Source organism: Ipomoea nil, unplaced genomic scaffold (assembly GCF_001879475.1).
Source record: "Ipomoea nil cultivar Tokyo-kokei standard unplaced genomic scaffold, Asagao_1.1 scaffold1617, whole genome shotgun sequence".
Lineage (NCBI taxonomy): Eukaryota > Viridiplantae > Streptophyta > Magnoliopsida > Solanales > Convolvulaceae > Ipomoea > Ipomoea nil.
The window spans coordinates 398,509-424,155 of NW_017618045.1; the positions used below are offsets into that span (position 1 = coordinate 398,509).

A 25,647-nucleotide genomic window follows, 5' to 3' on the forward strand; every position below is an offset into this window, starting at 1 on the left:
TATAGAAATTGCCTTAATTTCCAAATATTCAACAAACGGAAAGTGCACTCATTAACAACAATGAAACATCTTCACCTAAAACCAGAATGGGAAAATATGAGACACTTGCCATTGGGGATGATATTTTTGGTTGCCTTACAAAAAAATGCAGAAATAATAATAATAAAAATTATAATAAGTATAACAATAATAAGCTAAGCACAATTTTGAGAGGGTTCCTGCGCCCTCAGAGAGGCAGATCAATCAGCCAATACATTTAGGTAAGCATCGCGGCAGAACTCCAGCCTTAGAGGGTTCGCACGATGAAAAGAAGTCTGGATTGCGCTTGAGTGACTCTGCATAACTTTCAAGAATTGTTACGATTGTTTCAAAGTGTGGCCGTTTTTGAGGATTGCTTGCCCAACAGCGATTAACGAGTTTCTGGAATGCCTTGGGGCATTCAGAAGGTAGCGGTGGTCTTGCATTCTGAAAAGAAAAAACATACACAAATCTCAGATGCTGTGATCCAGTAATGACAATATAATCTCTCGAAAGTTATGAAGCTGAATTGTAAAGGCAACTTATAGATCACTTGGTTAATCGTAATGCATTTTTGATATTCTAAAACTCACGAGAATGGTGAAATGAATACCTTTTGGCAGACAGCAAATGCTGCCTGTTCTGGGGTCATGTTGTCGAATGGTGTTAATGCAGTTAATAGCTCCCAGAGAACGATGCCGAAACTGTAAACATCAACTTTTTTCGTGTGGTGTTTTTCCTTGATCATTTCCGGTGCCATCCAACGGTAAGTGCCCGTGAACCCCTTCGCACTACCACATTGGGATTCTAAGCATGATATCCCAAAATCAGCCACTTTTACACACATATCTTCATCGAGCAGTAGATTTTCTGATTTGAGATCTCTGTGAAGTATCCCCTGAGCATGGAGATACTGCATTCCACGTGCAATGTCGAGGGCCAATTTCAGCACCAGGTTGAGAGGGACCGAGTATGGCTCCTGCTGATGGAGGTACTTTCTCAGGGAGCCTCCAGGTAGATACTCGGTGATTATGCAAAATACGGGGGGTTTCTTACATGCCGCAATAAACTGCACACAAGAAGAAGAAATCAAGAAAGTGAACGAAGTCGGCAAACACCACGACACAAGTTTAACACTGTATTGAAAGCATAATTTCTGCAAGGATCAGGTCAGATGCTAATATGCTATAACTATTTGCATTCATTTATGAATCCAGATAGGAATGTGTTGTTCAATGTTTGAACAGATACTACAATGTAATAGAGTCAGTAGCATTCAAAAAAAAAAAGAATATCCGTGCATTGCAGACACCTACCACTAAACCAAAATTTTTCGCAGCTAAAGTTTGATCCTTTGAAGTGACCCAAGAAATTCACTTTAGTTTATCTGTTTTGCAGTCCATTGAACTAGAATGCAGTTTAACTGGATAGAGGGAATATCAGCATAGTTTCTTTCAAGCTTTTTGGTAATTCACCAAAGAAAACTAAACTTTTGCTTTCATCAGTGGAATTGTGGAAAGATATCCATCCACATCAGACAGTAGACCAAATAACACAGATCTGAATCCACATAAGAATGACACTGCACTCCAACTTTTCTTTAAGAGAAAAGATTCATTTCCTCATTAATGTACAGGCAATTCTTTCTTTCCCTTTTTTCCAATAAAGTAATTTGGAAAAATCCACTGGATTATATGGACAAGATTATCCCACAATTAGTATTCTTCCTTGTTTTAATCACCATTATCTGTTAAATATATTTGGCATGAATATAATGCGGTTTGCCTGGAAAATTACTCAATTCACGACTTCCAACGAATAAACCCCCCCAAAAAAAAAAAAAAAAAAAAAAAAAAACTGGAAATCCAAGCATAATTTTGAAAGACCCAGATCATGCAAAATCAGATTAACAACTGGAAAGAGATTTCTTACAGTGATGATATTGGGGTGTTTGAGGCGAAGCAACAACGCCACCTCCGAGGTGAACTGCTTCTCGAGAAACGCCGCCAAGTCGCCGTCCTCCTCAGGCTGGCTAATGAGCTTAATCGCCACATCTCTCTGCTTATAAATCCCTCTGTAAATCCTACTATGGCGCCCCGAGGCAAACTTATTCCCTATGTAGAGCTGCGACATGTCGGCGCTCCACTCCTCGCCGCCTTCCTCCTTTATCGCCGCGCCGGAGGAGACCAGATACTTGGACCACGACGCTGCTCGCTTGTACTCTCCCAGCGACAGCCGCCTCTCCAGCTTCCCATTGCTCGCCACAATTTGCTTAAACCAGTTCAAATTCTTCATACTATAAAGCACATCAAATTACACTAAATTCCTAGAAAAAACAACAAAAAAATTCAAAAATTGCTTAAATTACAACCGTTTTTCTTTTCCGCGCTTTAACAGTCTAGCTACATTTTGGAATTTCCTCTTCAAATCCGTACTTTACCGAGTTTTATGCATAGATACTTGAAAAATAGGTTTTAATCCAATGAAATGTGTCAGACCGAGCTTCCGCGCTTGAATTACTCGCTATATTATCACCACTATATATCAATATTTGTCTTTGGAGTGAAGAGAAATGAGAAAAGCGCGAGGTTGAGCAGCTGAAAGCCTGAAACTACGTCGTACGGGCAGCAGAGAGAGCTCCGGTGGGATGTACTGGGCGAGAAACGGGGAGGAGGAGCTGCGCATGGAGGAGGAGAGGTGGAGGGAGGAGGATCTGGAGACGGATGACGGAGGAGGAGCGGCGGCGGGAGGAGGATCTAGTTGTGGATACCGGAGGAGATGCGGCGGAGGAGCGCGGTGGCGGTGGAGCTAACGGTGGCTCTCTAATTTTATTTTATTGTGTGCGGAATAACATTACATTATACAGTGCTCTAACATTCATAACGTGCGAAGAACCACTTCGGAGGAGACATACCGGGGTATGATTGTGACATCTAACTTTTTCTGCCACATTTGCCCTTTCACTCTCATTCAAATATCTCAACTGCCATATCCCATTTTAAATCATTTTCCAACGTTGCAATTGTTGTAATGACCGAAATACACTTCACCTTGAAGAGAAGATCGTAACTCAACTCAGTTATAGTATTGTCAAAGTGGGCGAAACCAGATGATTACAACTCACCAAAAAGTGTGTGGTTTTTTTTTTTTTGGTAAATTTTCTTTTGTGTGTATTTCGATGCCAAACGAATTTTATTTATTATACAAAGTAGTATTTTATATTATATAGGAAAGGTTGAGTGACAAAAGAGAGAATGTTAAGATTTATATGTTAAATTCTAAGTTTTTTAGAAAATAAAATAAAAAAAACAACGGGCAAGAAGTGCAATGCATGCAAGAAAGAAGCGCAGTGGCTGTGTACAGTGCGATTGGAGTGGTCGCCAACTTGGGGATCACTCCAATTATTATATCATTTTACTTATTTTTAAAGTAAGTTTTTGTTTCATTTGTGTTTTCCTTTAACCAAAACACTAAAAAATCCTTCCAAAACTCAAACCACTGTCATGCCCTTACTATTATCCATATATATATTGCACTACATTTACAATGTATATTTATCATAGTTGAATAGACTATATTAATAATGACGAACTTAATGATTTTTTAAATATACATTCGCATTCTCAATTGATAGTTGTCAGTATATACTTTGCAATAAATCAAATTGTGTCACATCTAAGTTGCTCGTCACGTAACCATAAACCACCACTTATTGTATTTAAAATGTCATTAATTTTACTAAGTATGATATTAATTCTTATAAAACAATTTACAATTACAACAATCCTATGGATTTTATATTTTAATCCAAGGTTTCATTAACTAGTGCAAAAGAAGTGAAACGTTACTTTAATCACAAGGAGAAAGTGGAATTTGGAAGTGGCTTTATGAAGGACAAAATGGTGATTAGGGGAGGGAAGAGAGAGAGAAGTGGGAAGGGCAGAAAGGTAAAATAGAGAGGGGTGAGAGGTGCAACAGAAACACAAGGCTCCGGTTTGAGGCATATGAGTATGTGGGTGTGGGTGTGGGAGTGGGGGTTGGATCGCGTTGTAGCTAGGATGGCTTGTGGTCCCCACCTCCATTTTCTCTCTCTTCTCACTTCTCGGCGTCCGTGGTTGTGTCGGACATTGCCGTATACTTCTTCCGTATACGGTCCTCTTCTCTCTCTCTCTCTCTCTTTCTTGCAAACTTATTTTTATATAGTAATCAATTAATGATGTTAATAAAAAATGTCTTGGTTGATGAATACAGGAGTAACATTTTTAGTTAATTTTTAGATGTTTAACTTATTTGAGCTATTTGACTTAAAATAAGCATTTGGTAACTGTGAAGACATTGTGTTCTAGTGGCGTCGGGTGACAGATTCAGAAATTTGTTTCAGTGACGGCGAAAAATTAAAGCTAACGATTTATTTTGAAAAGAAAATAAAACACTTAGAAACCAAGTCATAAATATTGCTGACTAGAGATGAAAAAATCAAAATACATCAAGCATGTTTTTGTTGCATATTTGGTTCTGTCGATAAAATCTCTAACAATCTCTCATCTAGAGTTGCTATATTCTGCAAGAATGATTTTTAGTAACAATATTGTGTATTTAAATTTAAATGGATAATTTTTCTCGTAAATGGGAGGTGATGGGTTCAAGTCCCACTAGAGATGTAGTAGCTTGTATGTTTGAGTATATCTTTTTTTATTTTTTAGTTAAACGGCATAATCATAGTTCATCCACTTGGGAGGTCACATGTTCAAGTCAGTAGAATTTAAAGAGGAAACTACCCTTCATATCTTTACAGAATGTATCTATGCCAAGGCTGTTTGGAGTTTAAGTGGACTTCCTCTAATAACCCATGGTTTCAACAGCTTCGCACAATGGTTAGATTTTCAATTCAAGAACTTGGAAAAGGGTAGTTGTTGTCTGCTTTTGATGCTTTGTTGGAAATTATGGACTGCCCGCAATGACAAGGTTTGGAACGGTAGTCTACCATCTCCTAGCACTCTTGTTGAAGGATCACGCCGATATCTTGCCAACTGGACGAACATAGTTAGAGAAGACACTGCCACATCCATTGCCAAGAACTCATCAGTTCACAAATGGGATAAACCATCTTCAGGCTTCTACAAACTAAACACGGATGTAGCCGTTTCAACATTGAATAGAAGCATGGGCTTCGGGTGGGTGCTCAGGAATGACACTGGACAGTTTGTAGCAGCAGAATGCATCCCAGGTAAGGGCGTCTTCACCCCTAAGGAAGCGGAAGCAATGGCGATCAGGGAAGCCTTAAGCTGGATCAAGAGAGAGGGGATTACTCATCTTCAAATTGAATCTGATGCGTTAGAAATCATCCAAAGTTTGAAGCAGAATGACGAAGACTCTTCTTGTGATCTTATTCTTCTAGATATTAAAGATTTGCTACGTTCAATCCATCATGTAGCTATCTCTTACGTTAGCCGCACTGCGAATGTAGTTGCCCATAGCCTTGCTAGGGAAGCTTGTTCTATGTCTGTGCGTCAGGAGTGGATATCTGTTCCTCCTTCTTTTATTGTCAACGAGTTGTATTCCGATTTGAATTAATGAAATCTATTTTCCAAAAAAAAAAAAAAAGTCAGTAGAATTTAAAAAAAAAAATACTTTTCCTTTTACTTTTAGTATTATTATATAATTATATAAATTGCCAAAGCACTTTTTTACTTTCTAGTTGACTGAATCAGCACAAAGCTGAACGTATTTTTGACTCATACTCCACAAAATTATTATATCAACTGTGTGCTGTTTGACTAGCGGTCATGAGGGGCTAATTCATGTGCAACTACTTGGTATGGAGAATGATATTAAATAAAGGAAAAATATATATAATTTTAATTCCAATTAATTTTACTTTATAACAATTTTAATTTCAAAATTAATATTCAAATAATCACTTAAAAAGGAAAAATGCAATTATCTAATTATATATCACACAATTTCTTAAAACATATTCGCTTACTCCGAATGATGTTATAAATGAGTGTTGAAGTGCTTGTTTCTCGGTGTTTGGTAAATAATTATTAGCTGATTGGGTGAGTGAGTTTGACTACTTGATAGCATTAGCTGATTATAGAAAGATGTTTGGTAAATTAGTTGTTAGCTGATTATATACAAAATGGCTTTATCAAAAAGCTGCTTTAAGCAACTTTTTGAATTTTAGCATTTTAGAACAATAAGTCGTTACAAAAATTTAATTAATCAAACACTTATATTGGCTGTTTAACCAAGTCAAACAACTAATAGTGATCAAATAAGTCAAAATTGGTTAATAAGTTAACTATTTTGGAGCAAATTATTGTGTGGACTTGTGGTGGACCACGGTCCAAAATGACGTCGTTGAATATTATGAGTAAAAATAATATACATTATGTGTTAGAATAATGTACATTACGTGTTAAAATAATATACACTATGTGTTAGAATAATGTACCTTACGTGTTAAAATAATGCACATTACGTGTTAGAATAATGAATATTCTGGGGTAATATAATGTACATTATGTTTTAGAATAATGTACATTATGCTTGACCGGGTTGCCTAAGTCATGGTCAGACACCTGGGGCCTCGGCCATGGCCGTGGCATTCAGCCTGAGCTTGGTCAAGCCCTAGGCGGGGGTCTCGACTAGAGGCTTCGGCCGGCTAGCCCGGGGACCCAAGCGCTGTCACGGGTTGTTACAACCATCCCCTCCTTTTTAGGGGGGGCGATTAGGAGGCTTTTTAGTATAAATAGTCATGTATTTGTCCTTTTAAGACATGTTCACTTGTCTAATCAATTATTGTAATAGCATTACATTCAATCTGTTGTAATCATCCTACAACGTTATTACTAATACACTATTGTTCCCCGCGACATATCTTTATCCCGTTCATTTGTCATTTACTATATTATCCTTACTCTTTAATTATCAAATTTGATAATTCAGACCACCTGAATTAATTAAATCCATCAATTTCAGTATAATTTGGAAGGAAATACTAGTCTTTATGGTTCACAACATGCCATACAAAAATAATTTGTGCTAGAAGCGATACGTATGAGTTGGTACGGTATTGCAAGGTAGCAAGACATAGTTTAACACTAGTTAAGAAGTGAATTTTTTGGATTCCCACATAGCTTCTTCTTCCTTTTCCTCCCACATTGATAAGCCGTCAAAAATTTCAAATCCAATGAAATTCATCATTTGGAAAAGAAAGATGATGATAGATAGCACTTAGAAGAATAATAAATCAATAATTAATATAAAATCATTGAAAAATTACAGTTGACACGAAATCTCTTTATGAAAAAAGATGGATATTATCATACCCTCGCCAGCTATATCAACTCCTAAATTATAAAGTTTTCTTGTCGCTAATCTCATACTTTCAATTAATTAATTATCCTTGTGGGACCCAAGGTCCGTGTCATCTATCTATCTTATAAGCTTCTGCCCACTTGAGCTTCATTTCTTATTTTTAATTTTATACGCCTCTAATCGCCATTTGTCCCATACTATTATTAAGTTCTTGTGGCCAAGGGTTTACATGTGAATTATGGAAGTACGATTAGTAAAGATATATATTTAAGTTTTTATATTTATTTTTATTAATGTATAGACTTTTCTGTTGTCTAAGTGTATGTTTTTTCAATCAATCAATTAGGTTTTTTACTCGATCAAACATCGAGATTATTAATTATATACGTGCTGTACAAGATCTCAAGAGTGATAAATCACTCCCTTATGAGCTAAACTCTAGACCTTTGATTAAGTCGAGAGAAATTCACATCATTTCATCAACACTCTCATGAGTAATGTTCATGCTCTTTAGGTGTGGGCCAAATATATATTTGGCCAGGGTCAGGTGCGAAGGACTCTCCAGGTGAAAAATGCGCACAAATCTCAGTCATTAAATTCATCCAAATCTACTGCCCTTTAAAAAAAAATACATTTCGAATTAACAAAAATTGTGCACTTGAAAGCACAAAACATGCACTTGAAGACACAAAAATGTGTACCTGAAGGCCAAAATTCTGCACTCGAAGGAACAAAGATATGCAATCAAAGCAATTTATGGTATTGAAGTCCAAATTTTTAGACTCAAAGTTATAAAGATTTGAACTCAAAGGGAAAATTAAGTACTAAGACAAAACATATGCATTCGAATAAGGAAAATGTGCACTTGAAAAAGGAAAAATTATGCACTCAAAGAAAAATAATATCTAAACTTACCTATTCAAAATTACAATAATGCCACCGTGGCATTTTTGTATTATTCTTCATTTTGGGTTGCCAATTTTTCGTCCCCCTGCACGCAAGAAAGAGACTCTATACTATATAATTCAATAAGACTCTTGTATAAATAGTGGTGCAAACCCACTTCTCAAACCAATGTGGGACAAAAGCTCATTCTTTTCCACTTCATTTTTTCCAACTCAAATGGGTCTACTTTGAGAATCAATATCTCATTAATCCATTATCCGTTTTGAGCGTACAATATATCAATCTCTTCGTCTCACTACGAAGAACCCGAATCCACTTTGACCCAGTCCAAATCAAAAGTGGACCCCACTAATAATTGTACCACAAAATAGTTACTTAAAATTTCATTTTATGCTATTTTCCCAACATTTTGATTTGATTAACTCATTATAAAGTTGACAACTTTACATTTAATTTTTTTTGGTGATGAGGAAACCCTGTAATTACTATCCATGGGTATGCACTAGGTAAATTTAGTATTGTGACCCTAGCCGACAAAGGAGCTTGAGGGTGTGTACTAAGTAAACCTCGCCTTTGTGACTCTACCTGACAAAGGACCACAATGAGGTAAATCAATCTAGATCAGGTTATCTATTGCCGATCGGCTCAAACCAAGAAAACCATAGACCACTTCCACTGAGAGACGAATTTAAAACTTTATAGTTATCAAGTCAACTGTCCGACCAACTTGATCAGGGTTGCCCTTACTTTACATATAATTAATAAATATGGAAAAGTATGATTTTTTTCCAAGTTATATCATTTTATTTATTTTTTTACAAATAATGCTTTTCCTATTTTTCCTATTTTCCTATCATCACCTATCTATCAATCAATCCACTAAACCACAGGTGATCTCTATTTTTAAAATTTCAAATTGTCATGAACTTATTGATTCCGCTTTATAAAAAATAATTTCTCTTGATTGGAATGTAATTAAAGGACAAGATGTTGTACCTAATTCTATTTCGAATCAACAATATGTGGATATAAATAACAAATAAATTTGACTTTTCTAAAGCAAGTTGATGCGATGAATAACTCTCATGCATGATCCAAAAGTGGGAATTATTATTTTTAGACTACAAAACTGAGTCCCGAAGTAAATATAATTTATTAATTGAAAATGGAATCAGGTTTTAATTAATATAATATAATTAAAAAATGATTAAGAAAAAAAAAAAAAAAAGCAAATTAAAGTCGCTACAAGGTGTTTGGTGAATGGGACAATTAACTGTGACAGTTGTAGAGGAAATAATTGACATACCATGTGGGGGTGACATACGGTAAGGTACGGCCTTCTTTGTTGTCCCTTTATACCCCAAACAATAAACATTAGCTTTTGACGCGCAATGCGCGAGGAGTCATTGTCTCACATTTATATCTATCAATCTATCTATATTGCAAAATTTGATCAAATCTACCAAATCTTAATGAATCCTTCATCCTTGTTTTCGAAATTTGTTAATTCAAAATATATGTTAAATCACATGGAGTAAAGATATATGGGGATTGAATATTACTTAAATGTCACAGGTCCTTATGACAAAAAGAATTTTACTTTTGTGATCGATTGAGCTGTTTATAACTTTATGTGAGCAACTGTCACAAATTTTGTTGGGGTAGGACAGGACTCTGGAGTGAGGGATATGATTTTGTCTTTTGTGGGCGTGAATGTGACCAAATTTTAGGGTGCACAAAATGTGCAATAGTACATGGCCTCAACTTTTTTAGAAGGCTTAATATTTATTTTGACCTAGCTACTTAAATTTTTTTTAAAAAAAACTGCAATTAATCCTGAAACTCATTAGTATTTTCCAGAAATCACTTCTCTCTCCTAATAGTTAGGACCTAATTAATTGAGTATGCCGCATGTCAAAAACATTCTGTGCCCTGAATCTGTAGAGATAACTTAAAACTCGTACCATTCACCAGTTCACCACCAATACCGCCTCAGAAATTGATTTTTCCCCTAACAGATCATTCTACTTGCATTCCAAACGATAGCGGTAGCCCAGCAGGTAGCCACTAGCCAGGTAGTTTCAAGATTTTATTTTTTGGAACTTTGGGGATAGTAGGTTAGTAGGATTTTTATGGTTTAGTTTTAAAGATTACAATTATACTTTTGATAGCGCCTCATTTATTTACAGGAATAAGGCCACAAAAATCCAAAAAATGGCACTAAGCGTGAATATCACTCAATTTTACAGATTAAATGATTGACATATGAAGAAATGTTGGCGACTCTTTGATCAACTTGGTTGAGGCATGTTGGCGGGAGATGCTACGTGTTTGAAACACTCCTTTAAAAAAAATTAAATTCATAGATATTCAATTTATTAACGAGTTTTCGTTGGCAAAACATTTAAATTCATATTATATATATATATATATATATATATATATATATATATATATATATATATATATATATATAAAAGTTGTAATTATTATTGGAATGTGGTGCATGTCTATAGATAGCAAATAGAGTAGCAATGCTCTTGATAAAGCTTCCTTCTCGACTACTCGTGGTTTGGAAGTTTTTTATTGGCTACCTGCCTACCTTCCATTTTCAACAACTCTTTATGGAGGATTTTATGGGAGTTTAATTTTTATTTTTATTTTTGGCCAAGAAAGATCCTCGTGTGGAGTAAGTGATTGTTTTTAGGCCGTTCATCTCCTTTAAAGAAGAACTAGTGTTTTACTCGTGCGATACAAAAAAAAAAAAAAAATACGTTATCATTAATTTAAATAAAAGATTAGAAAAAAAATAAAAAGATGTGAAAATAATGTATGAAATAATAATATAGTTGTATTTCTCATATATTTGGACAAGTATATATTTTTATAGCATACAAAACTAAAATTAATATCTTGATATATAGGTAAGCTTAATGCATGGTTAACACCTCAAAGTAACACAAATATTGGTGTCAAACATTAAAATAATAGGTAGTAAATAGTAATGAAGAAGAATGTGAGCATTTGGTTTGCAAGCCCAAAGTGGACAGATATTTAGTGATATTTGCTGAGTCATTAAGTCACCGTTATTTACATCTTTTCAAATACTCTATCGAGTCGGAGTCTGAAAGTCTTGGGTTGAGAATTCAATCTTCTGGGAGGATGAGAATAACGTGAGTTGGTACCAAACTTTGATAATACACGTTCGATTTACGGTTGTTGGAATTGGAATTCTGATATGGAACTTTAGTTTCGTCTTAATGTCTTTGACATAAATTATTAGTTTGCTCAAATAGTCTTTTTCATAATTTATATGAAATATAATCCCCATCCATAATTCCTTAACCAATTTTTTTTTTTTTTAAAGAATATGTAGAGCATGTTGTATAGTAGAATATTATCGAATTGAATTCTTGTAATCACTAGTTGATAAAAGAAAGTCAAATAATTTGTGAAACTATGAATGTCATTATATATAAAGGTAGTATGTAAATGCATTTAGGATTCGTTTAGAAATTTGAATATTTTTTAAAAAAAAAAATAAATTAAACAGTCATTTTTAGTGCAATTAGGTCACTGAATAAAAAAAAGTGCAATTAGGTCACTGAGCACTTCAAAAAGTGCAATTAAGCCACTGAACACTCTAAATGTATGCAATTTCACCAGATAGCAGGTTACCATCAATTTTAGTAGGTTACTTGCTTACGTGGCAGCTGAGTTGGCATTTTTAATAATTTTTAAATAATTTTTAATAAATTTTAATAATAAATTTTTTAAAAAATTGAAAAAAAAAACTAAATAAAAAAATAAAGTATTATTACAATTTATTAAAAATTATTAAAAATGCCAACTCAGCTGCCACGTAAGCAGGTAACCTGCTATCATGTGAAATTTCATACATTTGGAGTGTTCAGTGGCCTAATTGCACTTTTTTTCGTTCAATGACCTAATTGCATTTTCAGGTTACATTCAGTGACCAATTTAAACCTTATTTCATATAATTTTGTAGAATTCATGGCGGAACATTTGAAAGTTTGAGATGGAGTTAATTGTATGATATGATTATTGTTGAGCTGGATAGTCCCTCTTTTTCCTTCGATTGTGGAGCATTTTAGTGTAGAAGAAGATGAGTGATAAATGGCCATTCATTATATCTTAAAAACTTCTCACCAAAAAATTATATCTTACAAACTTCCATGATGAAATAATGGTCGTTACGTTGATAGGGATTTAAATGATGGATAATTTATACCTCCATTTATTTCCTAAGGTATATTTTTTGTGACTCTCCAACTAGTTTTACTTTTGAGTACTAATATTAGTGACTCTCCAACTAGTTTTACTAGATGAGTTTTGTAAATAGCGCCACAAATCTATCTTTCGAGTTATCCATATAATTGGACTCACTAAAACTCAACCACAATTTTTTTCTCAAAAAAAAAAAAAAAAACCTCAACCACAATTTATTACTCTGCAAATTATTCTGTGGACCAGGATCTACCTGGTAAGATAGACACAATCTAAGAATACACAATTTACATACTTAATGTTCACAATTTATATGCACAATTTTCATATTAAATGTTCACAATTCAAATTGTAAGCATTCGGACATTCGGTATGTAAATTGTATATTTTAGACATGGATCCACCTTGCAAGGTGGACCCGAGTCTATGGTATAACTAATGTTATTACTCCATATATCCCATTAATTAACTTTTTTTTCTTTTTTTTAAAAGGAAAATAGTCAAATAGGCCCTCGAAATTTATCTGAAAAGTCAATTAGGCTTCTAAACTTTTTAAAGTTGCAATCAAACTCATCAACAGTTTATTTTGGTACAATAAAGCCCAAAAATCGGTTAGTAATCTGTGATAGCATGTCACTAGTGTTTCGGCAACACTCCGGTCACCATGGTCAACTGAGAAGGCAACCACTGGTCGCCTTCTTCAATGTGCCGAAGTAGACTAGAGTGTCGCCACTCGCCAGAGAGTTGTCAAAACCCTAGTAACCTACTATTACATATAACTAACTAGTTTTTGGGTTTTATTGCACCAAAATAAAATGTTGATAGGTTTGATTGTAACTTTAAAAAGTTTAGGGACCTAACTGATTTTTCATGTAAAGTTTGAGGGCTTATTTGACTCTTCTCCCTATTTTTAAAAATTATTTTTAATTTGTTTTTTTTGTTTAATATTATTTTTAATTTTTTCTAAACATAGAAATTTTTATATACCAATATTGAACTTAATATTATAAAAAAATTGAATTAAAAATAACTTCAATCAAATCTCGTCAACTAAATCATACACATAAAATAGGACGATGAGAATACTTAAATACGAATTGAGCTATCCGTGTGGATGGCCCACTAAAACTCATTAGCCCGGTGAGTTGCCCATCAATTATTATTGTATGGATCATGGTCCACACAAGTTGTGTGGACCATATTTTGTCTACTGTCAAATAATATATATTCAATACAAAAATAATGTATTTTCAATACAATAATAATGTACATTTAGTATATTAAAAATGTACTTTTTGTTATGGTCCATATAACATTGTATGGACCATGGTCCACGCCGTTGCCATCCCTAGGACCATGTTCTAACATGAATCCTCCCATATATATTGTTTTTATCTTAAGCAATTTTTGTAGTATGTGATTTAGTTTTTGTATAATTAAAAGTAAAGAGCAGAACTTCAAGTCCAAATAGTATTTTCTCTTTTGTAAGGACGACCATAATTGTTCATTAAGGAAACTACTTACATTTTTTTTTTTATATATTAATATTTTAATAAATATTTCAATTTGTTAGCTAGCTTATTGGATTTGATTTAAAATTAGAATAAGTTGTTTAATCTGAACATTTTGATTTTATTTAATTATTATTATTATTCTATTTTTAATAGTGCAGAGACTATATTAGAATAAGTTACTTAATCTGAGCATTTTATAGTAGTATAGAGACTAATTGATTACTTAAACCAAATACAATAGATGACACAAATTTAAACGTAATAATGTATATAAGCATGATTTTGATTGGAACTTTAATATATTACATTTATTTTTATTATGCTTTAATCTATCACTATAGCTGTACAGCTCTGGGGAAGGGATTTACTATAGATGAACTTTATGCAGCGATTTAAAAAAAAAAAAAAAAAAAAAAAAAAAACATAGAAACAAGAAAAGAAAAATAAAAAGTGCAAATATATTGAACATTGATGCTGGCAGAATGAAGGATCAAGCTGAGCGGTTGCAGAGATTGTAACCAGATACAAGAGAGCTCAAGGCGAAGGCAAGAAAAGCTAGGAAGGACATGGCGATGGAAGCAGTCGCCATTTCTGTGAACTCATCACTCCCCCAGTTGGATACCCAATCATCTACCCTTGTTGCAGAAGAAGATGATGCCGACATCAAAAGATATGCCAAAATCTGCATGTTCATAGTGTATGCAATTAGTTTCTGCAAATCTCACAACTTTTGTACACAAAGAAACAAGCCGGTTCTATGATATCTAATATGTTGGGATTGCGGCTTGGAGGGACGAGATCAGCATCAATGGTTAATGTCCACCTACTTATCACTAATTGGTTTTAAGAAGGATACGACAATCAGATAACCAAAGAACTAGATGGGTGGCTTACTAGGAAGTAAACATAGTGCAGTGCTGAGATCCAACATAATATATAGTGTCTAAATACTGCCCTCAAGGAGTTGTATCATTATACTAAAGAGCACATAACAATAAAGTTTATCTAAAAGCACTATTGTTCTCAAAGACATTCTTTTCCAATTATAAATTTATTAGCGCTAACACATTCTTCTAAATTGGAAAGTTGAAAGAAAGCAAGTCTAGGAAAGGTTTTGGATGGTGGTTTATGATTCACAGATTCCCTGTGAAGAATGTTGCAATAACATGGGTAAAGAAACTCAAATACAAGCACAATAACAAAATGAACAGGGAAGATAAATAATAGCACTTGTGCTCGATACTTCAAGTCACTTGATGAAATCGTCAAGAAAGAAAAAGATAGCTATATCAAATTTATCAATGCTTATGGAAGAAAGCAAACTCCTAAGCGGGACATCAATTTCAAATTACAGAAAAAGCTTTGGAGAATTGCCAACTTTAATAAACATCTATTAATCTATTATATTGTTTCTCCAAACCAGTAGCTAAATTAGGTGACGGAGGGGAAAAATCTTTCATTTCATGTACTTCTTACCCTATGTACTACTGTACTAGTAAGGAAAACACTTAGAATTATAAGTTGACCGGAAAAAAAAAATCATTTCTTTTGGGAGGGATAGATAGATATACAGATGTTTTGATAAAGCAAACTTGCCTGATCCATGGCAAAATCAAAATGACGACGCAGGTGGTGAGAGATGAAGTGTTTCTCAGTGGCCAAATAGTAGGATAAATCAAAGGCTTGAAATCCAGCATATACAAATCCAATAACATTCATTGCTAAACAATACCTGTGCCAGCCATGAGATTCAATGTTACTAAAGAATACCGGGAAAATTAAACCAAGTGTAGGGAGATTAAACACAAGAACGAAAAAGCAATCAAGAATTAGATTAAAAAAGATTCGTATCAACACTCTAAGAAGTATGGTAGCAAGTCTAATGAGAAAAGAGTTAATACCATCCAGGGTCCTCCGAGTATAGTAGTTTTGCCACGTTTAGTCCTAAACTTTCAAGTTAACGGTTAACCGTCCATGGTCCTTCAAATTTAGGACTAAACGTGGCAAAACCACTACAACCGGAGGACCACATATGGTATTAACTCAATGAGAAAAACAAGAAAACGGATAGCCACATTAGCAAAAGACATTAGTGCATGATGCAATAGAGATAATAGACCACGAATATGCCCTGTATCATTGGATGGTATACAGTAAGATATCATTATCGACCCATTAAGATTGTATTCCTGCCAATGTTTCTACATACCCCTGATCAAATTCATCGCCATAAATGCAAATCGCAATCAAGGTGAATGCAATATAGGCAAACGAAGCCCCATAAATGGCATATAATTATATTGGAATTACAGGGGCACACAAATTTGAGTCTAATTCTTCAATATCTAAATTAAGTATTCAACAATTTAAACAAAGTATCAACCTAGTATCCATTGCTTGACATAATCAAAGAGCTTAATCTCAAACTTATAAGATTGTAGATCAGTCTTTACAAGCAGATTAGTCGATCATTTAAATAAGATTAAGATCCTTTTAATTCTTGATCATAAATTTCCATTGAAGAAGAAGAAGAATTGGATGGAATATAAGATTTAAACCTGTATTCTTTGTATCGATCCCAGGAGTCTCCACTCCAGCCTTGAGTTTTATCAGCAGCCATAACCGAGAAGGAAATCAAGCAGAAAATCACCTCACAAACCCTAAACCCTAACGCTGCCTTAGTAACCGCCACCGCCATCGTCGAAGGCCGGATAACCGACGCCCTGGCCCAACGCTCACCATCCTCCAAGTCCCCACGATGCCGAGCCGGCCGCACCTTCGTGGCCGCGGGCTCTCCGGCCGCCCGATTGTAGTACACCTGCGGCGGCGACTTGTCCACGGCAGCAGGCGGTGGGGGAGTGTGAGGCGCCCTGAGGTGCTCCGACGACGACGGCTTCCGCGGCGAATAGAGGGGAGAGGAGGGCTTATCTGCTGCAACAACCGCCTTAGACAGGGGCAGCGGAGACGGCGGAGACTTGGGGTTCGGGTCCGGAAATGGCTCGTCGGAGCGGAGAGGCGAGTCGGATCGGAGAGGCGAATGGAAGGAGTCGATTTGACTAACTTGTGACTCGGTGTCAGACATGGATATGTGGCTGCTCTGCTTCCCGAGCTTCTTCTGGTTGTAATGGTGAACTGAATTCGAATTGGGGCTCGGAATTTCCTTCTCCATTTTGCGACTAATTTCGCCGGAGATTTCCGCCGGTGAACTTTCTCGGCAATGGTGGGAGCCTATAAAGAGAAGACGAGGCTATACATATTCGAGTTTTCAAGTTTGAACTACGGGCTGAGAAATTTCCAGCTATGAGTGGGATTACAGTCATTTGCTACGAACACTAATAGCACCACGACACGTGGTAGAACAAAATATTTGGATGACGTGGCTAGTCATGATTTGCTAGGCTCATAAGATTATTGTGATATAAAGAGCATTTGATTTCAGCTCGAATTGAATTCTTTTTGAATTTTTACGTGAGGTAAATTTGGAGTGATTCCTTGCGTGCGTCCATCTCCCCTCTTACGACGTCGTATCAACATAAAAAAAAAATGAAAGCAAACAATATTCCAAATTTTATTACTCCGTTTTGTTTGTTTTTTTTTTTTTTGGTACAATAGAGGTCGTAAGCGCCTTATCTAACTCTAGCCGTCCAAACTCCATTGGCGTTAACCGTGACGAGATGAATCATATTCCAAATTTTATTACTCTGTATTTTGTATTCTTAAACAACCAACTTTTAATGAGGGAGGAAAAAAAATTTAAAAAGAAAAAGAAAATAAGTTTTCAAAAAAAAAAAAAAAAAAAAAAACTATTGTTTAACGCGTCCCATGGGTGCATGGAGTGCACGCGTCACGCTGGGTGCTGTTGTGCAACGGCTGCACGCTTTTCAAGGCAAATTTCTTTTTTTTTTCTCTTTTTTTTTTTTTTTGACGGGTCCAACTTTAGAGACAAAAAGTAAGTTCTTAAGTAAGGACCTCATAATCTTCTCTCTCATCTTTTTCTCTCTTCTGCTACTTTAGCAAAAACTTCCTCAAAAACTCTACTTAGGTTGCTCTAAACAATATAGACTGCAGAGTTTTAAATAAACCAATATTTTACTTTGTATCAAGTGTCGTATATAATTGTTTCATATTAACTAATTATTCGTTAATTAATTAATTGTAGTATAATTTATTTATGTAATGTAATATCTCGCTAAACAGTAAAATAATATATTTTTTCTGTTGAATGTAGCATTATATTGTTGTATACTAAAACCCTAGGATTAGAGATCCTTAACCCTAATGTTGGTACTACCCTTTCTTATATTCCAAAAGTTATAAGCTTCACATGGGACGATGCGATTGGATGGTTGGTCTTGGGAATGCGTAGGAGATCCATTAACTTTTAGCTAAATCTTTTGTGCAATTATTATTATTATTTTTTAATATAGTATATAAAATAAAATAATATACTTTTAGCACTCAAATAATGTATTTTTAAACAATTTAGTTTATATACATAAATAATATACTTTTTATTTGTGATCCACACAAGTATAATAATGACGGGAATGAATGAACTCACAACACATTTCCACCATATTAATTAATTGCTAGTGAGATTTGCTTAATTGAAAGAAAGTAGAGGTACATCATCCACGTACCACACCCTCACCCTTCTCTACCCATAGTTATGATTACATTCATGATTACGGAGTACAATAATAACAATATTCTTTTTGCACAAAATTCTATGTTTCCTCTATTTCTTATCCACTTATGTCAATATAATCTAGTTACATGCACTTAGGATTAGAAATTATTTATATGGTCTATATAAACTCCAATTATGAACCCATTTATTGTTGGAAAAATTAGCTTAAAATGGCATAAAATGGCATATTAAGTGGCTATTTTGTGGTACAATTATCAGTGGGGTCCACTTCCGATTTGGGTCGGGTCAAAGTGGATTCGGATTCTTCGTAGTAAGACGAAGAGATTGATATATTGTACGCTCAAAACGGATAATGGGTGAATGAGATATTGATTCTCAAAGTAGACCCATTTAAGTTGGGAAATGAAGGGAAAATGTAGGACTTTGTCCCACGTTGGTTTGGAAACAAGATTTGCCCCCCTTATATACATGAGCTCTTTTCAAGCTTGTAGAATTGTATAGCATAGAGGCTCTCTCGCGCGCGGGGGGGGGGGGGGGGGGGGGGTGCAAATCAAAATCCAACTAGAGGACCTTCAAAAGGCTTGAAATCAAGCCCGAGCTCGCGTGCGCCGGCACCTGCGGGCCTACGGAATTAATACTGTTTACTTAGTGGTGACCGTTACAGGTGTTACACAATTGGTTTTAACACCAATTTAATGGCCATGTTGAATGCTATCACTCCAACATCCCTATATAAAGAGAGGTAGAAGCAGTAGCATTTTACACAGTGAGAAACAAGGGAATTCCAGTAACTTTTCATCTCAAAACTTCTGCTTCTACTCTCTTCTTTAGCCAATCTGTGTTCCAGCTTTGCTTTGTTTGCCGGGTTCCTTGTTTAGGTGCTTAAACAAGGAATCGTAGCACGTTTTATCCTGGGAAACCTAGGCTACAACGCTCCTAGCACTTGTGGGAGGTAGCAAATAAGGTTTTAAGGAAAAGAACTTCGTGTTCGAACTCGTGCTAAATCCCTACCCAAACACTCAACCTTTTCCTTCCCAATTTTCTGTTTTCCCATATAATATTAATCTTTCTGTAGGATTATTATTATTTTGGGATATTCAACCATATTACCCAACAATCTTAAAACCTTATATCCGTTTCCCGTTGGTTGTTTATCTCTAATTTCCTAGAAGAAATGGAGAATCCAGTTTTGCCAGCTCTCGGGGAGGAGAATGTTGTTGAGAACAACAGTGGTGGGAATGACAATAATGTTGCTAATTCCCAGGCTACACCAGTGAACGTTGGTTCACAAGATGGTGGGAGCACCGAGGGATATATTCCCATGACTCGGGTACCTACGGTACCGAGTGGTTCGGCCGAAAGACCGGAGAAGTTCACCGGTAGTGGATCGAACTTCAAGAGGTGGCAGCAAAAGATGCTGTTCTACCTGGCAACTCTCGGCTTGGCGAGATTCTTGACCGAGAAGGTTCCCGAACTAAGGGAACAGGATGCCCAATCCGTGATGGCAGTTGGCTATTGGAAGGATTCAGACTTCCTATGCCGAAACTACATCCTAAATGGATTGTGTGATGCGTTATACGATGTATATCGCAAGATTGGCACAGCGAAAGCGCTGTGGGAAGCTTTGGATCATAAATACCGAAGTGAGGATGCCGGCGCAAAGAAATTTGTGGTTGGCCGATTCCTTGACTTCAAAATGGTTGATTCCAAAACCGTGCTAAGTCAGGTTGAAGATTTACAACTAATCTTTGATGAAATCCGTGACGAAGGCATGACGTTGAGTGAAGCCTTCCTAGTGGGATCTGTTATCCACTTGCTGCCTCCAGGGTGGAAGAACTTCAAGAATTACCTTAAGCATAAGCGAAAGGAAATGAACCTGGAGGACCTGATCCAGCGACTCCGAATTGAGGAGGGGAACAGGACGAATGATGGAAGAAATTCTGTCACTATTGGTGCTAAAGCCAATGTTGTGGAGCATGCTAAAAACTCCAAGAAGAACAAGAAGGACAAGCAAAAGCTAGGTCCGAAAGGAGGCATTACCAAGAAGAAATTTCATGGAAAATGCTTCAATTGTGGCAAGACTGGCCACAAGTCCTCTGAGTGCAAAGTTCCAAAGAAGAAGAACAAGAGTTCTGAAGCCAACATGGTTGAGGAAAGCAATCAGAAGGAGGTCGAGATTAGCCTTTCGGCTATGGTGACCGAGGTGAACCTCGTGGACTCTAACCCACGAGAGTGGTTCATCGACACTGGTGCAACAAGGCACTTGTGTTGCAACCGAGAAATGTTCAACACCTTTGAGACCGTTGAGGGCGAGAAGGTTTGGATGGGAAACTCTGCTCAGTCTGCTGTGGAAGGCGTGGGCAAGGTGGTTCTGAAGATGACTTTCGGGAAGGAACTGACGTTGAACAACGTGCTGTATGTTCCAGAGCTGAGGAAGAATCTGGTGTCTGGCTCACTGTTGAACAAGCATGGCTTTCGCATGGTGTTCGAGTCAGACAAGGTTGTTTTGTCTAAGTTAGGAATGTTTGTAGGCAAAGGTTATGTAACTGATGGGCTTTTTAAGCTCAATGTAATGCCTATTATCATGAATAAGAGCAAAGTTACTTCCGTTTACTTGCTTGAGTCTTCCAATTTGTGGCATGGTAGACTAGGTCACGTTAATTATAATTCTATACGTAGATTAATTAACATGGACCATATTCCTAATTTTCAAATTAACACAAATAACAAATGTGAAATTTGTGTTGAGGCAAAATTAACGAAAGTACCTTTCAAATCGGTTGAAAGGGAAACTGAACCACTAGAATTAATCCATAGTGATTTGTGCGATTTTAGATCGATACAAACGAGAGGTGGTAATAAATATTTTATCACGTTCATCGACGATAGCACACGTTATTGCTATGTGTATTTGCTTAAAAGCAAAGACGAAGCCTTGGAAAAATTCATTCTTTATAAGAATGAAGTTGAAAACCAACTTAATTGTAAGATTAAGAAAGTTAAAAGCGATCGAGGTGGTGAGTACGAAGCACCTATTGGTGACTTCTGTGCGAGTGTAGGTATAATACACGAGCGTACTGCACCTTACTCACCTCAATCGAACGGTGTTGCCGAGCGAAAGAATCGTACATTGAAAGATATGATGAATGCGATGCTTATAAGTTCGGGCCTACCTCAAGACGCGTGGGGTGAAGCTATTTTGACAAGTAATTACCTTTTAAATAAGGTACCCCACAAGAAGCTCGATAAGACTCCTTATGAGCTGTGGAACGGTAGGAAACCTTCCTACTAGTACCTGAAAGTGTGGGGGTGTCTTGCCAAAGTTTTGGTGCCAACACCTAAGAAAGTAAAGATAGGTCCTAAGACAGTGGACTATATCTTTATTGGCTAGGCACATAATAGTAGTGCTTATCGGTTCTTAGTACACGAGTCCCATAATCCGGACGTACACGAGAACACGATAATAGAATCAAGGAATGCATCTTTCTTTGAAAATGTATTTCCTTGTAGGTCCAATGAGGGACCAAGTTCGTCAAAACGAACATTTGACGAAGCTATGGATAATGATAGTGGGGAATCCGAGAGAGAACCCGAGCTCGAGCCAAGACGCAGTAAGCGGGCGAGAGTTGGAAAATCATTTGGTCCTGATTTTCTAACTTACTTGTTGGAGTACGATTCGAGTACTCTAACTTGTTTATTAGAAAATGAACCCGATTTTCTATCTTGTTTGATAGAAAACGAGCCTCGAACGTACGGAGAAGCCGTGACTTCTACAGAAGGACCAATGTGGAAAGAGGCTATTAAAAGTGAAGTGGATTCTATTTTACAGAATCACACTTGGGAACTTGTTGATCTTCCTCCGGGTAGTAAACCCTTAGGATCCAAGTGGGTCTTTAAAAGGAAGATGAAACCCGATGGTTCCATTGAGAAGTATAAGGCTAGGCTTGTAATCAAGGGTTACAGGCGACGCGAGGGCCTTGATTACTTCGACACGTATTCTCCCGTGACGAGAATAAATTCCATTAGAATGATACTTGCTATAGCCGCGCTGCGGAATTTGGAAGTTCATCAAATGGACGTTAAAACCGCTTTCCTAAATGGCGAACTAGATGAGGAAATCTATATGGAACAACCCGAAGGGTTCGTGGTTCCGGGCCAAGAAAGGAAAGTGTGTAAGTTGGTTAAATCGCTATATGGTTTAAAACAAGCGCCTAAGCAATGGCACGAGAAGTTTGACCATGCGATGTTGACTAATGGATTCAAAATAAACGAAAGTGACAAATGTGTCTATGTTAAGGAAACGATAGACGGCTATGTCATTCTTTGTTTATACGTAGATGACATGCTCATCGTTGGTAGTAACGATCGAATGTTCAAGTCTACCAAAAACATGTTAAATACGAGATTTGACATGAAGGATATGGGTTTGGCTGATTTAATCCTCGGAATTAGAATCATTAGAAGACCTGATGGTCTGGTGTTAAGCCAATCACATTATATTGATAAAATCCTTGAAAAATTTAACAAGGATAATCATCAAGGGACTAGGACGCCATTAGATCGAAGCGTTCATCTAACCAAGAACCACGGAGAGTGTATTTCTCAAGTAGAATATGCTCGGGTTATTGGTAGTTTGATGTATCTAATGAGCTGTACTAGGCCGGATATTGCCTTTGCGGTTAGTAAACTCAGTAGATATACGAGTAACCCCGGTGCCATGCACTGGACGGCAATAGTGAAGGTTCTGAGATACTTAAGGTATACTCGAGACCTTGGACTGCACTATGGGAGATATCCTGCTGTACTTGAAGGGTATAGCGACGCTAGCTGGATATCCGATATTAAGGACTCCAAGTCCACAAGTGGCTACGTGTTTACACTAGCCGGTGCAGCCGTTGCATGGAAATCCTCTAAACAGACCGTGATAGCTAGATCCACGATGGAATCTGAGCTGATAGCCTTGGACAAATGTTGTGAAGAGGCTGAATGGCTACGCCATTTTTTAGAGGATATTCCTAATTGGGAAAGACATGTACCTCCAATGTGTGTGCATTGCGATAGTCAAGCTGCAATTGGACGAGTACAGAATCATATGTATAATGGTAAGTCTAGACATGTGCGTCGTAGACATAATACCATTAGACAACTTCTCACAACTGGTGTTGTCTCGATTGACTACGTAAAGTCAGAAGACAATATAGCGGATCTGCTAACCAAAGGGTTATGTAGAGTAGCTGTGGAGAAGTTGAGACGAGGAATGGGTCTAAAGCCCTTGGTATAAAGTTCTATAGTGGACACCCAACCTAGCTGGCACCTAGGTTCAATGGGACAACTAAATTATGGAACGGAGCGTGTCACTGTGGGGGTCTCGGATTCCCTACCACTCCTCATTAGAAACAGTGGCTCCCGCACAAGGTTAGCATGTTAAATGCTTTAGTGATTCGAATGTCGGTTGACATATGTGAGTATGCGGGATACTCGGGAAAGAATCACCTATGTGAGAGAGAAGTGAGGGTCGCTTCAAAGGAGAATTGACGGGCACAATTCTTCACAAACTCTTGCAGAACCAGGAATGGTGACCCACGACCAAAATGGGCACAATCATGAGAACAAAGCATGGTTGGGAGGTTCCTGTGTGAGATATGTCATCGTCTACACAAACGGCAGTCGGTTCAAAGACATCGCGTTCTACCGTACAGTCAGTAGAGTAAATGTATCTTCACGAGGGAAGGTTCAAAGGGTGTGACCCTACCTATCCTATGCAGGGATCGACCGTTGAACACAGTTGTTTCCGTTTTAAAACTACCCCTGAAAATCAATTTTCATTCATGTGGGGGATTGTTGAAAAAATTAGCTTAAAATGGCATATTAAGTGGCTATTTTGTGGTACAATTATCAGTGGGGTCCACTTCCAATTTGGGTCGGGTCAAAGTGGATTCGGATTCTTCGTAGTAAGGCGAAGAGATTGATATATTATACGCTCAAAACGGATAATGGGTGAATGAGATATTGATTCTCAAAGTAGACCCATTTAAGTTGGGAAATGAAGGGAAAATGTAGGACTTTGTCCCACATTGGTTTGGAAACAAGATTTGCCCCCCTTATATACATGAGCTCTTTTCAAGCTTGTAGAATTGTATAGCATAGAGGCTCTCTCCGCGCGCGGGGGGGGGGGGGGGGGGGTGCAAATCAAAATCCAACTAGAGGACATGAAAAAGGCTTGAAATCAAGCCCGAGCTCGCGTGCGCCGGCACCTGCGGGCCTTGCGGGCTAAGTTATGCCTAACTTCGGTATCATTTTCCATCTGTTATAGTCACTTGGCTCGGTCGAAACCGAGAACACCACTCTCGTGGTACAGAGAGCACGAGAGGTTGTGGTGCACCGAGAACGGTGAACACGAGAGGTGTACTTTCGTATTGCACCGTGCACCGAGAGCAAAACTCTCGTGCAACGGTGAACATGAGAGGTGTACTCTCGTATTGCACCATAGCACGAGAGGTGTACTCTCGTGGGGTACCACAGCACGAGAGTATGTACTCTCGTGCACCCCAACGGTCTGAAACCCGAAAGTGCAGAAGATTAAACTCATATGTTACGGAATTAATACTGTTTTAATTCCAATTTTTAAATTCTGAGTTTAATCCTACTTAGTGGTGACCGTTACAGGTGTTACACAATTGGTTTTAACACCAATTTAATGGCCATGTTGAATGCTATAACTCCAACATCCCTATATAAAGAGAGGTAGAAGCAGTAGCATTTTACACAGTGAGAAACAAGGGAATTCCAGTAACTTTTCATCTCAAAACTTCTGCTTCTACTCTCTTCTTTAGCCAATCTGTGTTCCAGCTTTGCTTTGTTTGCCGGGTTCCTTGTTTAGGTGCTTAAACAAGGAATCGTAGCACGTTTTATCCTGGGAAACCTAGGCTACAACGCTCCTAGCACTTGTGGGAGGTAGCAAATAAGGTTTTAAGGAAAAGAACTTCG

At 37.0% G+C, this 25,647-nt stretch overlaps 3 protein-coding genes across 3 annotated transcripts; 1 reads left to right on the forward strand and 2 right to left on the reverse strand.

Moving 5' to 3' along the window:
- On the reverse strand, positions 1-2,886 carry LOC109191144 (serine/threonine-protein kinase HT1-like). The gene is made up of 4 exons (XM_019341724.1): positions 2,390-2,886; positions 1,951-2,314; positions 632-1,087; positions 1-465 (listed from the first exon to the last, which is right to left on the reverse strand). The coding sequence occupies exons 2-4, from the start codon at positions 2,311-2,313 to the stop codon at positions 244-246; spliced, it is 1,041 nt and encodes a 346-aa protein (XP_019197269.1). The 5' UTR covers position 2,314; positions 2,390-2,886; the 3' UTR covers positions 1-243.
- Positions 2,887-4,761: 1,875 nt separating this feature from the next.
- LOC109191080 lies at positions 4,762-5,592 on the forward strand. Its single transcript, XM_019341651.1, has one exon. The coding sequence runs from the start codon at positions 4,762-4,764 to the stop codon at positions 5,590-5,592; it is 831 nt and encodes a 276-aa protein (XP_019197196.1).
- Positions 5,593-14,276: 8,684 nt separating this feature from the next.
- LOC109191196 (CASP-like protein 4A3) lies at positions 14,277-17,273 on the reverse strand. Its single transcript, XM_019341783.1, has 3 exons — positions 16,568-17,273; positions 15,606-15,741; positions 14,277-14,691 (listed from the first exon to the last, which is right to left on the reverse strand). The coding sequence occupies exons 1-3, from the start codon at positions 17,176-17,178 to the stop codon at positions 14,500-14,502; spliced, it is 939 nt and encodes a 312-aa protein (XP_019197328.1). The 5' UTR covers positions 17,179-17,273; the 3' UTR covers positions 14,277-14,499.
- Positions 17,274-25,647: the final 8,374 nt, after the last annotated feature.

Coding starts and splice junctions, on each gene's coding strand:
- LOC109191144 (XM_019341724.1), bottom strand. CDS start 2,313: ATGAAGAATTTGAACTGGTTTAAGCAAATTGTGGCGAGCAATGGGAAG. Junction 1,088..1,950: donor AACACCCCAATATCATCACT/GTAAGAAATCTC, acceptor TCTTGTGTGCAG/TTTATTGCGGCATGTAAGAA. Junction 466..631: donor CATTTGCTGTCTGCCAAAAG/GTATTCATTTCA, acceptor TTTTCTTTTCAG/AATGCAAGACCACCGCTACC.
- LOC109191080 (XM_019341651.1), top strand. CDS start 4,762: ATGTTCAAGTCAGTAGAATTTAAAGAGGAAACTACCCTTCATATCTTT.
- LOC109191196 (XM_019341783.1), bottom strand. CDS start 17,178: ATGGAGAAGGAAATTCCGAGCCCCAATTCGAATTCAGTTCACCATTAC. Junction 15,742..16,567: donor GATCGATACAAAGAATACAG/GTTTAAATCTTA, acceptor TGGCTGGCACAG/GTATTGTTTAGCAATGAATG. Junction 14,692..15,605: donor TTGATTTTGCCATGGATCAG/GCAAGTTTGCTT, acceptor ATGAACATGCAG/ATTTTGGCATATCTTTTGAT.